Source organism: Neofelis nebulosa, chromosome 16 (assembly GCF_028018385.1).
Source record: "Neofelis nebulosa isolate mNeoNeb1 chromosome 16, mNeoNeb1.pri, whole genome shotgun sequence".
In the NCBI taxonomy this organism is placed as follows: domain Eukaryota; kingdom Metazoa; phylum Chordata; class Mammalia; order Carnivora; family Felidae; genus Neofelis; species Neofelis nebulosa.
Genome location: NC_080797.1, coordinates 31,113,958 through 31,126,985, shown reverse-complemented (window position 1 = coordinate 31,126,985; position 13,028 = coordinate 31,113,958). Strand labels below are relative to the sequence as shown.

Sequence of the window (13,028 nt, the reverse complement as noted above, 5' to 3'; positions counted from 1 at the left end):
GAAGAAATAAAGAAGATGGGTTAATGGTACCTTCTAATAACTATGCACTTCACGCCAAGGAAATGCGTGGTTTCATACTTCCTCCAGCGCTCTGCTGAGTCACAGAAATGTGTTAACCTGCTCCCTGACCAGCATTCTGACACACAGCGAAGCCGATGACCTCATTCCAGAGGACTGAGCGGGATTTCCAAGCAGACAATTGCTGGGCATGGGGTTCCAAATGACCCAGCTGGTCATTCCCAGGCACCTCAGCTGAGTGTCCCGTTAGCTGGCACTGTGTAAGAGGACACGTGTGAGAGCAGACAGTGGCCACTCTTGGGGGTCAAAGGGCATCCAAGTCATAGAACTTATTATGCAAGGTATATAAAACTGAGACCAAAAAAACCAAAATTAAATTAAAAAAAAAAAAAAAAAGGTGAGACCAAACTTAAAACCAATTGAGGGTGACTAAAAAGTAGCCTACCATCTATTCACGATTGACACGTTAGCTTTTCTTAGCCTTGGTCTCCCTCACACGGTTTCTTCTTTGTGATTAATTAAAAAAAATTGTGCTGAAAGTAAAAAAAGGAAGAATGGGGCTGACTCCCCTAACGCGACGCCTGGATAATCTGGGTCTCCCCTGACAGAAAAGCATCACGCATGGGGCGCCTGGCTGGCTCAGTCAATGGAGCATACAACTCTTGATCTCCGGGTTGTGGGTTCGAGCCCTGCACTGGGTGCAGAGATTACTTAAAAATAGTATCTTTAAAAAAAAAAAAAAAGGGGCGCCTGGGTGGCTCAGTCGGTTGAGTGTCCGGCTTCAGCTCAGGTCATGATCTCACGGTTTGTGAGTTCGAGCCCCGCATCAGGCTGTGTGCTGACAGCTCAGAGCCTGGAGCCTGCTTCAGATTGTGTCTCCCTTTCTCTCTGCCCCTCCCCTGCTCATGCTCTGTCTCTGTCTCAAAAATAAATAATTAAAAAAAAAAAAAAAAAAAAAAGGCATCATGAGTCCAGGTGAAGATAGAGAAGTTTTGGTTCAGGGGCTAGATTTAGGTTATTACTATTGTTCTCTATTCATTTTTCTTTTATATTCATATTTACTCATTTGTTTAAATATATTTTGTTCCCAGTGGTCAGCCAGAGATGTTATCTAAAAAAATGATGATTAAAAACATCTTTAATTCCTTAAGATGAATTTTTATTGTGAGAAACATGCCTAACTTTTAAAAAATGCTCCCGGGCAGGCATCTGTTTCCCCAGAGGGAACTCCCTGCCCTCCAGGAGTAGCTTTCAAACGGCGGTGCGGCTGTGCAGAAAGGTACAATTGGATCCCTCCAACCACAGTTTTGTTTTTTCTTTTTTTAAGATGTCTTCTCTTCTATCCCCAGAAAAACATCCAACAGAAGTTTCAAATGTATCAAAGTTAAGAGGTCAGACTACAAAGGACTAAGAAAAAGAACGAAGAACTAACAAAAGAAACATTTTCCCTCTTTGGGAATAGAATTACATATGAATCAATTGTCAAGTTCTTTAAAAAAAATGGAACTGGCTGGAGCTCAGCTGTAGTCCGTACTTGCAGGTCTTTGCCCATTAAATATATTTAATATGTGTGAGCAACGACTTACTGACTTGCCTGTAGCTATGGAATTAAAAGTCAAGAGAAAGGGAGGAAAAAAGTAATCTAGATAAATGACTTTATTCCCTCAGGTGACATCCAGTCAGAGCAGATACTCAGCACTGTGCAAGTTTTAACAGAATCGTGTGGAGTGAACAGAGAGGTAACATGACTTATATTCTGCTCAACTACATGCCTCTTCACTTAGGCTCAGTCTCTCTAAGGCAGATCTAAAGAGAATTCACTCAGCTGCACGAAATCCATTTGACATGAAGGGGTTCAAACTCAGAGGCCTCTGAAGTGTCAGTCGCTGAAGATTAGGCCCGAGTGCCCCACTCTCACTTTCTGCCCCACATACATAGAGGCATTAAGGCGATCACTGACCTGCAGGCATCAAAGGAAGAAGGGGTAGGGACTGGAGAGAAAAACCCACATAGTTTCTTCTCTGCAATTATTGAAAAAAATTATGCTGAAACCAAAAAAAAAAAAAAAAAAAAAAAAAAAAAAAAAAAAAGAAGAAGAAGAAGAAGAAGAGTAGAGCTGACTGTCTTGACAGATTTATCTTTACCCAAGGAAAGAGCTAATACATCTGTATATGCACCTTTACCAAGAAGAAGCCTGAGCAAAGTGATTAGCCTGTAACTTTAATTTACCACTCACCATGGAAAATAAATACATTTCAGTCTGGCCGAAAGTTCAATAGATTAAACTTTAGGTTTCTCAAAGCCACAATTTTGTTTTCAAATAGATGGGCCAGCAAAGATTAAAAAGGCTTCACTTCATGTTCTCAATTTGTTATTGGTCCAAGAGCCTATTTCAGGTGTCGCTGTGAAACTCAGACCTCCCCCCCCGCAACCCACTGCTCCCATCGAGTGAACGGCAGGACTGAGCAGCGGCAAACCATGCCAACAGTGCAGCCGGTGTGTCCACCGATAACCTGGGATGGACCCATCTGATGACAGTTTGATGAGCGCCCTACTGTGTGTCCGGCTCTGTTCTAGGCACTGTGGATTCAAATAGTGAGTGATCGCCAAGATCCCTGAACTCACAGAACTTGTAGAAGTACATTTATTATCTAACCAGTATGGCAGATAAGGACAGAAGACACAGGACGGGCACATGCAGGGTGGAGTCCCGAAAAGTAGATGTGCGAAAGTCCCAGAGAAATTTCATCTGTCTTTGTCCGGGTACTAGCCTAGGGCTCAGTTTTCTATGTGATCCTGGATGCTTTAACTCTACAGTAGTTTGCTTGAAATTTCTAGGAGCCCAGCCAGGGGGAAATATATAGAGCCTAAGTCGATTCTGTACAATTCAATTAACATGTCCCTTAAAACAGTCTCCCAGGCCCCTTTTGGTGTAATGCACAGTAGCTTCTGGACCTCTGATGAACAACACCATCTTCCTTCCATCAGTAATCGGCTGTGTGATCTTGGATAACTCCTCACCACCTGTGGGACACTCAGTACCCTCATCTCTAAAACGGGGGGTGGGGGGTGGGGAGGAACAGCAAAGCAATTGCCCTTCAAAACCCTTTCTAGTTCTAAGATCTAATGACTCCCTAAGTTAAAATTGAAAGTAACTTCATAATCTTTTCTTCTATTTCTGAATTTTAAGAAGAAAGAAAAGTACCAATAAGTTATTGCTGGTCTCAGAAGCAGGCTACTAATAGCAACTTGAGTTCAGAAAGAAGAGAATTATGACAAATTATTCAAAACCCTGTAAAGGTGGGGTGCCTGGGTGGCTCAGTCAGTTAAGCGTCTGACTTCAGCTCAGGTCATCATCTCACAGATTGTGAGTTCCAGCCCCACATCGGGCTCTGTGCAGACAGTCCAGAGCCTGGAGGCTGGTTCAGATTCTGTGTCTTCCTCTCTCTCTGTCCCTCCCCCACTCATGTTCTGTCTCTCTCTCTCTCTCTCTCTCAAAAATAAATAAACATTAAAACAATTAAAACCTTAGTAAAGGAAATATAAAACCTTTTGGTATATCATGAAGCCGTGTCTGAATCACACAGAGAATGAAGCATCTTACCTGTAGCGACATCTCGATCAACATTAGTAACTTCTTGATTCCTATCCAAACCTTCTTCCCTTTGACTTGCTGTGAAATTGTGGTACGTTCCTTATCTTTGAAGTTGCCCAAAAGCTACAAAAGCAATAAAAATAACGAAAGCACTTTGAGAGTAAGTTAATTATAACATTAGTTAACAGTCACATTTATCCCTAAAAGAAGAGTGGTAAGAGCTACCTGACTGGTTTAAGTTGACAGGATTTTATCATATTTTATTTTATTTATTTTTTAAAATGTTTATTTATTTTTGAGTGAGACAGAGCATGAGCGGGGAGGGACACAGAGAGAAGGAGACCCAGAATCTGAAACAGGCTCCAGGCTCTGAGCTGTCAGCACAGAGCCTGACATGGGGCTCAAACTCAGAACGGTGAGATCATGACCTGAGCCGAAGTCAGACGCTTAACTGACTGAGCCACCCAGGCGCCCCGGATTTTATCATATTTTAAACTCCAAACTGACCTTCCTAACCCATTAGGTAAAATTATGAAAGTGAAAGCTGGTATCCTAAATCCTGTTTTCCTATAGAAAACTGTGGGTTTTCTATAGAGGCTGTTTTCTGGCTGTTGGGAAAAAAAAAAAAACTCCAACCAACCCATAATAAATATCAGTTACAATTTTTGAATAAATTTTTTTTTAACATTTATTTATTATCGAAAGACAGAGAGAGACAGAGCGTGAGCGGAGGAGGGGCAGAGAGAGAGGGAGAGAGAATCTGAAGCAGGCTCCAGTCTCTGAACTATCAGCATAAAGCCCGACACAGGGCTCGAACTCACAAACTGCGAGATGATGACCTGAGCCAAAGTCGGACGCTTAAGTGACTGAGCCACCCAGGCACCCCTATATCAGTTACAATTTTTAACATGTGTCAAAGCAGAGACTAAATTTAATTCTTAACCAACCTCGACACCAGAGCTGCTCACATAGGTAATCTGGAGACATTTATCATATAGAGAATTTCTATTTTGCTGGGAGTATGCCCCAACCGCATGAGTCTTGCGGAGTTCAAGAAGCTTTTACCACTGCTGAACAAATCACTAGGTAACATTTTTTTCACAGATCTCATCAAGTCATTTGTGTACACTGATATTAACCAAAAGTTTTAATGAAGAATATAGTTTTTTTTAAAAAATTAAAATTTGGGGTGCCTGGGTGGCTCAGTCGGTTAGGCGTCCGACTTCGGCTCAGGTCATGATCTCATAGTTTGTGAGTTCAAGTTCCGCGTCGGGCTCTGTGCTGACAGCTTGGAGCCCAGAGCCTGGAGCCTGCTTCAGATTCTGTGTCTCCCTCTCTCTCTGCCCCTCCCCTGCTCGCACTCTGTCTCTTTCTCAAAACTAAATAAATAAAAACATTAAAAAAAATAAAAATTGGGGCGCCTGGGTGGCTCTGTCGGTTGAGCGTCTGACTTCGGCTCAGGTCATGATCTCGTGGTCTGTGAGTTCGAGCCCCACGTCGGGCTCTGTGCTGACAGCTCGGAGCCTGGAGCCTGCTTCGGATTCTGTGTCTCCTTCTCTCTCTGCCCCTCCCCTGCTCACGCTCTGTCTCTCTCTCTCTCAAAAATAAACATTAAAATAAATGAATGAATGAATGAATGAATGAAAATTAAAAATTAAACTTTGTCATCCTCAAAAAATTTAAGAAAACATTCCTATATTATGAACTTAGTAAAGCAGTTCCTTTTACTTCTGCAGCTTTTTGAAGTCTGTAATGTTTTAATCACGGTTCCAATTTATTAAATGCAGGTAAATGGGCAGAAAGCTGTTGCAAGGGACCGAATTTTCTGCATGCTGATTACTCTACCCTCCCCTTCTCCCATTCCAAGTTTCTGGCCCATGTACCATATGCATCACTCATGGCGGGCACACAGGAATTCATTCCTGGCAGGCTGGGTACTGCTTACACCAAGGAATGGGAGAGTCATTCACTTTCACTGACATTCACCTCTTCCTCAAATTCCTGAAACTACTGAAAGTATATCCCAGGCGCCCTGTTCTAGGTCAGCACAGAAATGAGGCACCGGGTGCAATGTCTGTGGTACACCCTGAGCGTTACTGCCAGCCCCAGCTCCTGTCGTACGGACAGTTTGCAATCCATTGACTTGTTTTCACCTCCAGAGCTTCCAACAGCTGCTCTCCGGTGGCAATGTTGGGCACATGGATGGTGGTGCTGAAAGCGTTCAACATCTCCATCTCCTGAAGGACATCTTTGCGGCTAGTGGTCCCAATGATAAGAAGCTTGCGGCCCTGCTCATAAGGAGAAAATGTGTTAAAATGCATAGGAGAAGACTGGTCAGGAAACCAGAGTAAGCCTGAACAATATCTGTTTATTTAATTGCGGAAATGTAAGTGATTAGGCAAAAGAAAAAAAATTCAAAATTTTCCTCATGAAAATCTAAAGAAAAGTATCAAGAGTATGATTCAGAAAGAGAGACACTTTCTTTGGGACATGATCCAGAAAGAGACAACAGCTCTTTCTTGTCATTCGTGTCAATAAAATAATGGATAAATCAGGGAGACATACAAACCAAATAAAAAGATATATGCTGAAGTATATGTTGTAATTCATTTCTCACGGCCAACATGGTACACGTATGGTAGGGATTGGGAAAAAGGAAATGAATGAACAGAAAGTCTGTATCACCCACTTAGCAAAGATTTATTATGCTTTTAAGAAGGAGCAGGGTAACAAAAATTGCTTACATTTATGCAACACTTAACTGTGAAAGGCATGGTGCTGAGTGCTTTACATAACTGTGTCATTTAATATTTTTAAATTTCATTTTTATTTTTAACCCTAGAACATACAAAAAAATGCTTAAAAACTATAGCAGGCCTATGCCACCATTCCCGTGTCCCTCTTTCCAAAGGCAATCATTTTAAACTCTTAGTTTTTCTTCTTGTATTTACCTTCTTTTCTTACAATAACAAGGTGATACCACTATTTTTAGATTTTTGTTTTCTGCTTAAAATAGAATTTGATGACTATTATGGAAGATGAAGAAGATTTAATATTAATTTTTTACCACCCCCCCCATGTGTCTCTTTTCTTGTCCTTCCAATGTAGTTATTTTATAGTCTTTGGTTCCATCTATATTCAGTATTTATCATGATTGCATAAATATGATTGACAGCTAAGCCATGTAATATACTATTACATTTCCTTTCTTAGGAAACATTTTATATTTATTAGAGTTAATGACTGCTATTTCACCCTTTGCTTAGTTTACCAGGTGCCTATTATAAGTTCATCCCAAACACACACAACCATGAAAATCTTTTCAATACATTCAAACATGTCAGGGAATTTTAAAGTTTGTTTGTTTGTTCGTTTAAGACCTCCCTCTCCTAGAGTCCTCTGTTCTCAAAGCTCAGTCTGAACTGATAGCTCTCTAGGCCTGTTGCACAGCTGTAGCTCTAGAACCTTCCTCTCTCCTGTTATATCCCCTATATCCCGGGGTCTTCCCTTTACTTCATTTATTCCCTTTTCCACGGTGCATCTACTTCAATAACTACCAGAGAAAGGGTGCACAGGAGGTGAAAATGTAAAGACTTTGAATGTCTGGAAATGCTTTTATTCCACCATTAACACTGTCTACTCCACACTTGACAGTTTGGCTAGGTAGAGAGAACAAGCCTAAATATAATTTTCCCTCCAGAATTCTGAAGGCATTCCTCTATTGTCTTTTAATTTTCAGTGTTGCTGGCTAGAAGACTGACGCCATTCTGGTTTTCTGACTCTTTGCTTTTACTTTTTTAATTTTTAAAGGATCTTTTTCTCATCCTTATATTCTATAATTGCAAAATTAGGTACTTTGAGATAAGTCCTTCTTTACTCATTCTGCTGGTGCTAGATGGGTCCCTTCTAAACTGGAAACCTCTAATCATTCAGTTTTAGGAAATATCTTGGATTATTTCTTTTCATTCATTTTCTGTGTTTTTCTGTCTTTGTTTTTTGCCTCTCCGCCCCATGGAATCTCCATTCGTTGCATACTGGTCTACTAAGACTAATCTATTATTGTTCTTTTCCTTTTTCTTGCTCCTGGTTTTTATTTTTTTCTCTTTCTAATGCTTTTTGGGTTAGCATCAACATCATCTTCCAAATTTATATTAAGTTCTTTGTATATTTTCATTTCTAAGCGCTCTTTCTTGTTTCTTGAATGCCTTTTTTTTTTTTATTATATCCTATTATATTTAATGGCTATGATGCCTTATTTTAAGTCTGTGTGAATCCTATAGATTTTATAATGTTTTCTTCTGTTCTCTGCCTAGTCCTTGTCTCCCTGGAGTTCCTTTTTTCCTATTTGTTTACTGTAGGTTTTCCTCAAGTATCTTGGTGATTGTTGGATGACCATTCAGATTTAAAAATTAAATTAATGACTGGAAGCTCTGAGTCTGAGGGCTTTAATACAGGATGATCAGATAAGACTTGGCTGATTATTGGGAGTCCTTCAAAGGTCAAGATGTATACATTTTTCCCAGGGAAGAATCTTCCTCCTTCCTGAGGGCTCTAAAGGCTAGTTTCCAGCATTCTGGGAGTCGATGGGGGAAGGGGTCTGGGTATCTCATCATTCAATATGAAGACTCCCATTTATTCCTATTTACAGTATGGCATCTCTTGAGATCAGTGTCTCATTTACTGTTCATATAATCCTGACAATTAAGTACTCATGTTATCTCTACTGATGAGGCTATTGAATCTCACAGATAGAAGTAATTTGTTCAAGGTCAAACAACTAATATATAATGGAGGCAGGAATGGAAACCAGATCCAGAATCCAAAATCGTATACTGCTTTCTTCATGAAGAAAACACATTAAAAAAAAACCAAAAACCAAAAACCGTTTACTTGGAAAACGGAGGAGGAACACATTTTAAACTATGTCACTAGATTGATGGTACACACTCATTCCACAGATAAGCCTTTAATACAACAATTGAACCTATTCACGGATCTTAGAAACGCATGATGTTAAAAGAAATTATTATGTGAAAATTAAAATAAACACAGGAAAAGATGTTAAGAAATTGAAGATCAGACACCAAAACAATTTCAATTTGGGTTTTGTAAACATTACACCACTACTACCAATAAGGCGTACCAGCCATTCACAGTTTTATTCATCGTTTTTGTCCACCTACTGTGCCAATAATGGAAAATGAACCACAGGCATTATCAAAGAAACACAGGCATAAACAAAGGCATATCAAAGAAAGCTGAGCCCTTCTGGCACAATTAGTGACTGACATATCAGATGACTGTGCAAAGACTATGGGGTACAAGTATATTTGTGGGGTGCCTGGGTGACTCCGTTGGTTAAGTGTCTGACTCTTGATTTAGGCTCAGGTCATGATCTCATGGTTTGAGACGGAGCCTCTTGTTAGGCTAATGTGCTGACAGCACGGAGCCTGCTTGGGGTTCTCTCTCTCTCTCTTTCTTTCTCTCTCTCTGTCCCTCCCTTGCTTGTGCATGCACAGCACTTTCTCTCTCAAAATAAACAAATCCACATTAAAAAAAAAAAAAAGAAGTATACCTGTGGAGTTTAATTGAAGGATAATCATTACTATTCTTCAAGACATCAACTATCTAAAAACCAAACACGTTTTCAACAGAGCTTCGTCAAGCTCCTAGATGAATGTGGAATAGATGTTGTATATAGAGAGAGACAGCTATGAAAGAGATGATGACGATCCAACATGGACAGGTGGGAGGTATTATGCACAGGATGTCGTGGTAGAGGGAGGGAACATGTGGCACAGAAACCTCTCCTGCTCCTTCTCTGGAACAGAGTCTTAAGGAATGAGTAGGCTGATTAGGAAGATGAAGGGGAAGGCTATTCCAAGCCAGAAGGAGCAGAAACACTTAAGTCTGAAGGTGAAATAACAAAACCCAGGGAGCTGAGGTAATTACAAACACAAACGCATACACACTTCCGCTATCACAGAAGAGTGGTGCTCTAACATTCAGCACGAAATTCCATCTGTAAACTTGGGAAGGGATCTCTGAAGGCTAACAGATGCTAAAGGCCACACAGGCTGGTGGAGCTGCCTTACAATGAAAGGTAACTGACTGTTATCTCTCCTTTTCCTTAGGTTTTTAATGCTCATAATTCAAATTCCCTCAATTCCCTCCATTCAGCCCATAATTCAAACTCCCTCATCTTGCCTTCTCTCAAGAAAGGCAGCGTTGGCCCTAGAAGAACAGCACTGAGGAAGAAGCTTTTTACTCCAGAAAGACGGAATTGCCATTTTCCTAGTGAAAGTTTCTCTAACGTTAACAATGACTATGCTCTTCGGAGTGTTGAAAGACTGGGAAATGTAGAGCAACTTATAATGGAAACACTAATTTATGTTTTGCTTTACTTCTTGTTTAACAAGACTGCAAACACTGCAGAGAGGTCATGACCCAGGCGAGTTCAGGCCTTGACTTGTAAAGCATCATCTTTAAGAAAACACCGAAAATCATTACCAAATAATTAAATTGTGTTGGGTCATTTTGTCTATTAATTAGTGGTAATGTTCATGAGGAAGCTTTATCATGAAAAAAAACTGAGTGTAATAAATCATATTGGAGAACATTTCGGAGGAAAAGCTGCCAGCAGCATGTAATAGGAAAGTCAGCTTTGAAAATAAAAGTAGAGCTCAACCCAAGAGGGGAAATCCAACTGGTTAATGTGTGGCTCCTAGGCTGAAGTCTACAGCATGGAAACATGCCCTTGGTGGAAAGAAAAGAAAAAAAAAAAAAAAAAAAAAAAAAAAGAGTGATAACTTATTTGAAGGGAAAAAAAATTGTTCCCAGCATACTCTTTACTGAGATTTGCTAGTTCCTGATACAATAAAGAAACAGGCCTAAATAAAATGACTATCTGCCAATCGGATTATGATAAACATTGTTCCAAGGTTAAGTAAGTATTAGTTAACTAATTCTTGGTACCATAAGAAGCAACTCAGGTGAAAACATTACCATGAAAAAGGCAGGGCTCAGTCAGGTGTTGATCCTTCAAAAAAACACTTCTTTACATGATGAAGAATGAACAAAGTACTAAGCAGTATCTAAGCCTTTTGCCACACAAAGGACTAACCAGATAATCCACACCCTTTCAGAGGTCCTGCCCATTGATTGGCCCCAATAAACTGATTTGTAACAAAAGTTCATGTGGAAGAAAGCTTTTTTTTCTTAAATAAAAATGCCACCAATATAATACTGCAGTGAAATGGAAGGGCTGATTTTAACCTGTGAACAAAAGTAAAGTCAGTTATGCAGTAAAGAAAGGCCATTCTTCCCGTATCATTCAATGCTGAGCAAGTGTAATACACCCTTGGTAAGAAGAATTAACTGTGAACAATTGGAAACCCTGAAATGGATTAAGAAGTGAGTTTAAAAGTGCAACTCAAAACTGCTGTGTGCCGGGGGCCTTAAACTTTATGTCAATTGTTAGAATTTGAGGTTTTTGTAACTGAGAGTGAAAACGTTCAGAATAGTAAGGATTTCTAAGCCCAGTAAGCAAAAGACTCGTTGATCAGACCATTACCAAGAATTTATTCTGTTCAGATATTTATGGAATTATGAGATTTGATTTGTGTCTTCCAAGTGATTATAATTTAGCTGGGAAGAGCAAACAGACATTCAGGATGTGTACCAAGGAACACATCAGCAAACACAAACTAATAATGGCTGTGGGGGCACAGCATAAGGGGATAGTTTTATTAGAGTAGGTTCCTCTAGGAAGATTCCCGTAGTACTGTAGGGACACTGACAGAGAGGAGGCCCTGGAGGAGACGGGACGGGTCTCTAATGCTACTAAATCCTATGTGGGTGGTGGAGGCAGCTGAGCCAGGGCACTAAGTCTTTTTAGAGAGGGGAGTGGGCAGCCACTAAAAGGAAGACTCAGAATGCTAAACTAAGGAAGGAGATTTAGTATAACAAGCAACAGGAAACTACAGAAGGCTCTTGAGGAGGCAGAACGGCGATGGAGAGAGAGAGAGGATCCTGGCAGCTGGAGGCAGGCCGGTCTGGGGGCCCGCAGGAAGCTGCGGCACCAATGGTGTGCCGCCACTACAAGTCAGCGTGCCCCGGAAGGATCCGCGTTGTCCCACCAATACCTCACACACGCCGTCCTTTTGAAGGCAAGCCCAGGGCTGGCAGAAAGCAAAGGAGGAGAGGCAAGTCCCCTCAATGGCCAGGTGGTTTAGTGCGGTAGCAAAAGGTCAGGCTCCATTGTTCATAATCGTGTGATTTGGGGTAGATGATTTAACTTGAGTATCTGTCTCCTTCCCAACCATACAAGTGGGATACAAATCCTATCTATACCAGCTCGGGTGAAGAATGCTTGGGGAAGGGGGGGTCTTGGCCATCGCGGTCGGAGGAGGCCAGAATGAAAGGAGACGCAAGCTTGAGTGCATAGGTCTTAAGAGGAACCTGAAAAAGCATTCTCTGCCTAGGATGTCGGGGCCCCGTAAGGTTAGGGTTAGGTCAGGGTCAGGTCTCGTGGGCGAGCAGTGGGGTGCCTGGAAATCCCTGTCCTCCCAACACAGGGCCCTGGCAGCAAACGATGCACACAGAGTACATTCTCCCAGAGAGCCAACACTTCCTCTTAGGGGAAGATGAGAGCTCCAATCTTCAGCTTGACTCAGGTGGCAGTGAGGCCCACTCGGGGCCCAAACGAAAGATCAAACACCCCCTGGAATAGTGGAGTGGGTGAGAGTGAGTGGCCTCGTCAAGAGGCTTCTGAGGGAAAGGTCTGCTCAGGGCAGGGGTGTGAAGGAGCATTCCTGGTAAGCCGTGCTTTAGTCCACCCCTTACCCTAGCTTCATTCTTGGAACGGGAATAATTTCACACATTTTTACTTAGTTTCTATTAGCCAATACAGAGACCTTTAAAAAACATTCTACCTACCATAGTGCTTGTACAACTTTATCGCTGCATTTATTCACAAGTCTGAATCTTGTTCCTAGACTATCAGCTCCCTGGGGGTAGGAGCCGTGTTTCATTCCTTGTGGTTGTGAGCACAACATGCCTGGCGCACGGAAGATACTCCTATGCGCCCTCCGCCTAGAATGCTCTTCCCATCCCCATCCACGTGATTCTTTCCCTAATGTCAAGGCATTGCTTGCACGTCACCTCTTCCACTGGGCCCACACAACCCCCCATGCTCCGCCATTTAAAACCAGTCTCCCCTTCTTCATCTCCCTTTATCCTGCTCTCTCCTCCACTGTATGGTTTAACATGTTCTGTATTTTACTCATTTACTACTGTCTTTACTTGTTTATTGTATTAACTGCTGGTCCTCCTTTAGGAGGACAGGATTTTTGTCTGTTGGGGTTTATTGATATATCCACGGCCAGCATAGTGCCTTGAACATACTGTGAAGGGA

At 41.4% G+C, this 13,028-nt stretch overlaps 1 protein-coding gene across 1 annotated transcript in view; it reads right to left on the bottom strand.

Annotated features, from left to right (window-relative positions):
* The window catches only part of NSF (N-ethylmaleimide sensitive factor, vesicle fusing ATPase), a 150,576-nt gene that overhangs the window by 2,168 nt on the left and 135,380 nt on the right, over positions 1–13,028 (bottom strand). Inside the window, exons 18-19 of the mRNA XM_058705386.1 lie at positions 5,767–5,901; positions 3,623–3,736 (exon numbers count right to left, since the gene is read on the bottom strand). Of these exons, the coding sequence (XP_058561369.1) occupies positions 3,623–3,736; positions 5,767–5,901 (249 nt within the window). The remainder of the gene's footprint in view (positions 1–3,622; positions 3,737–5,766; positions 5,902–13,028) is intronic.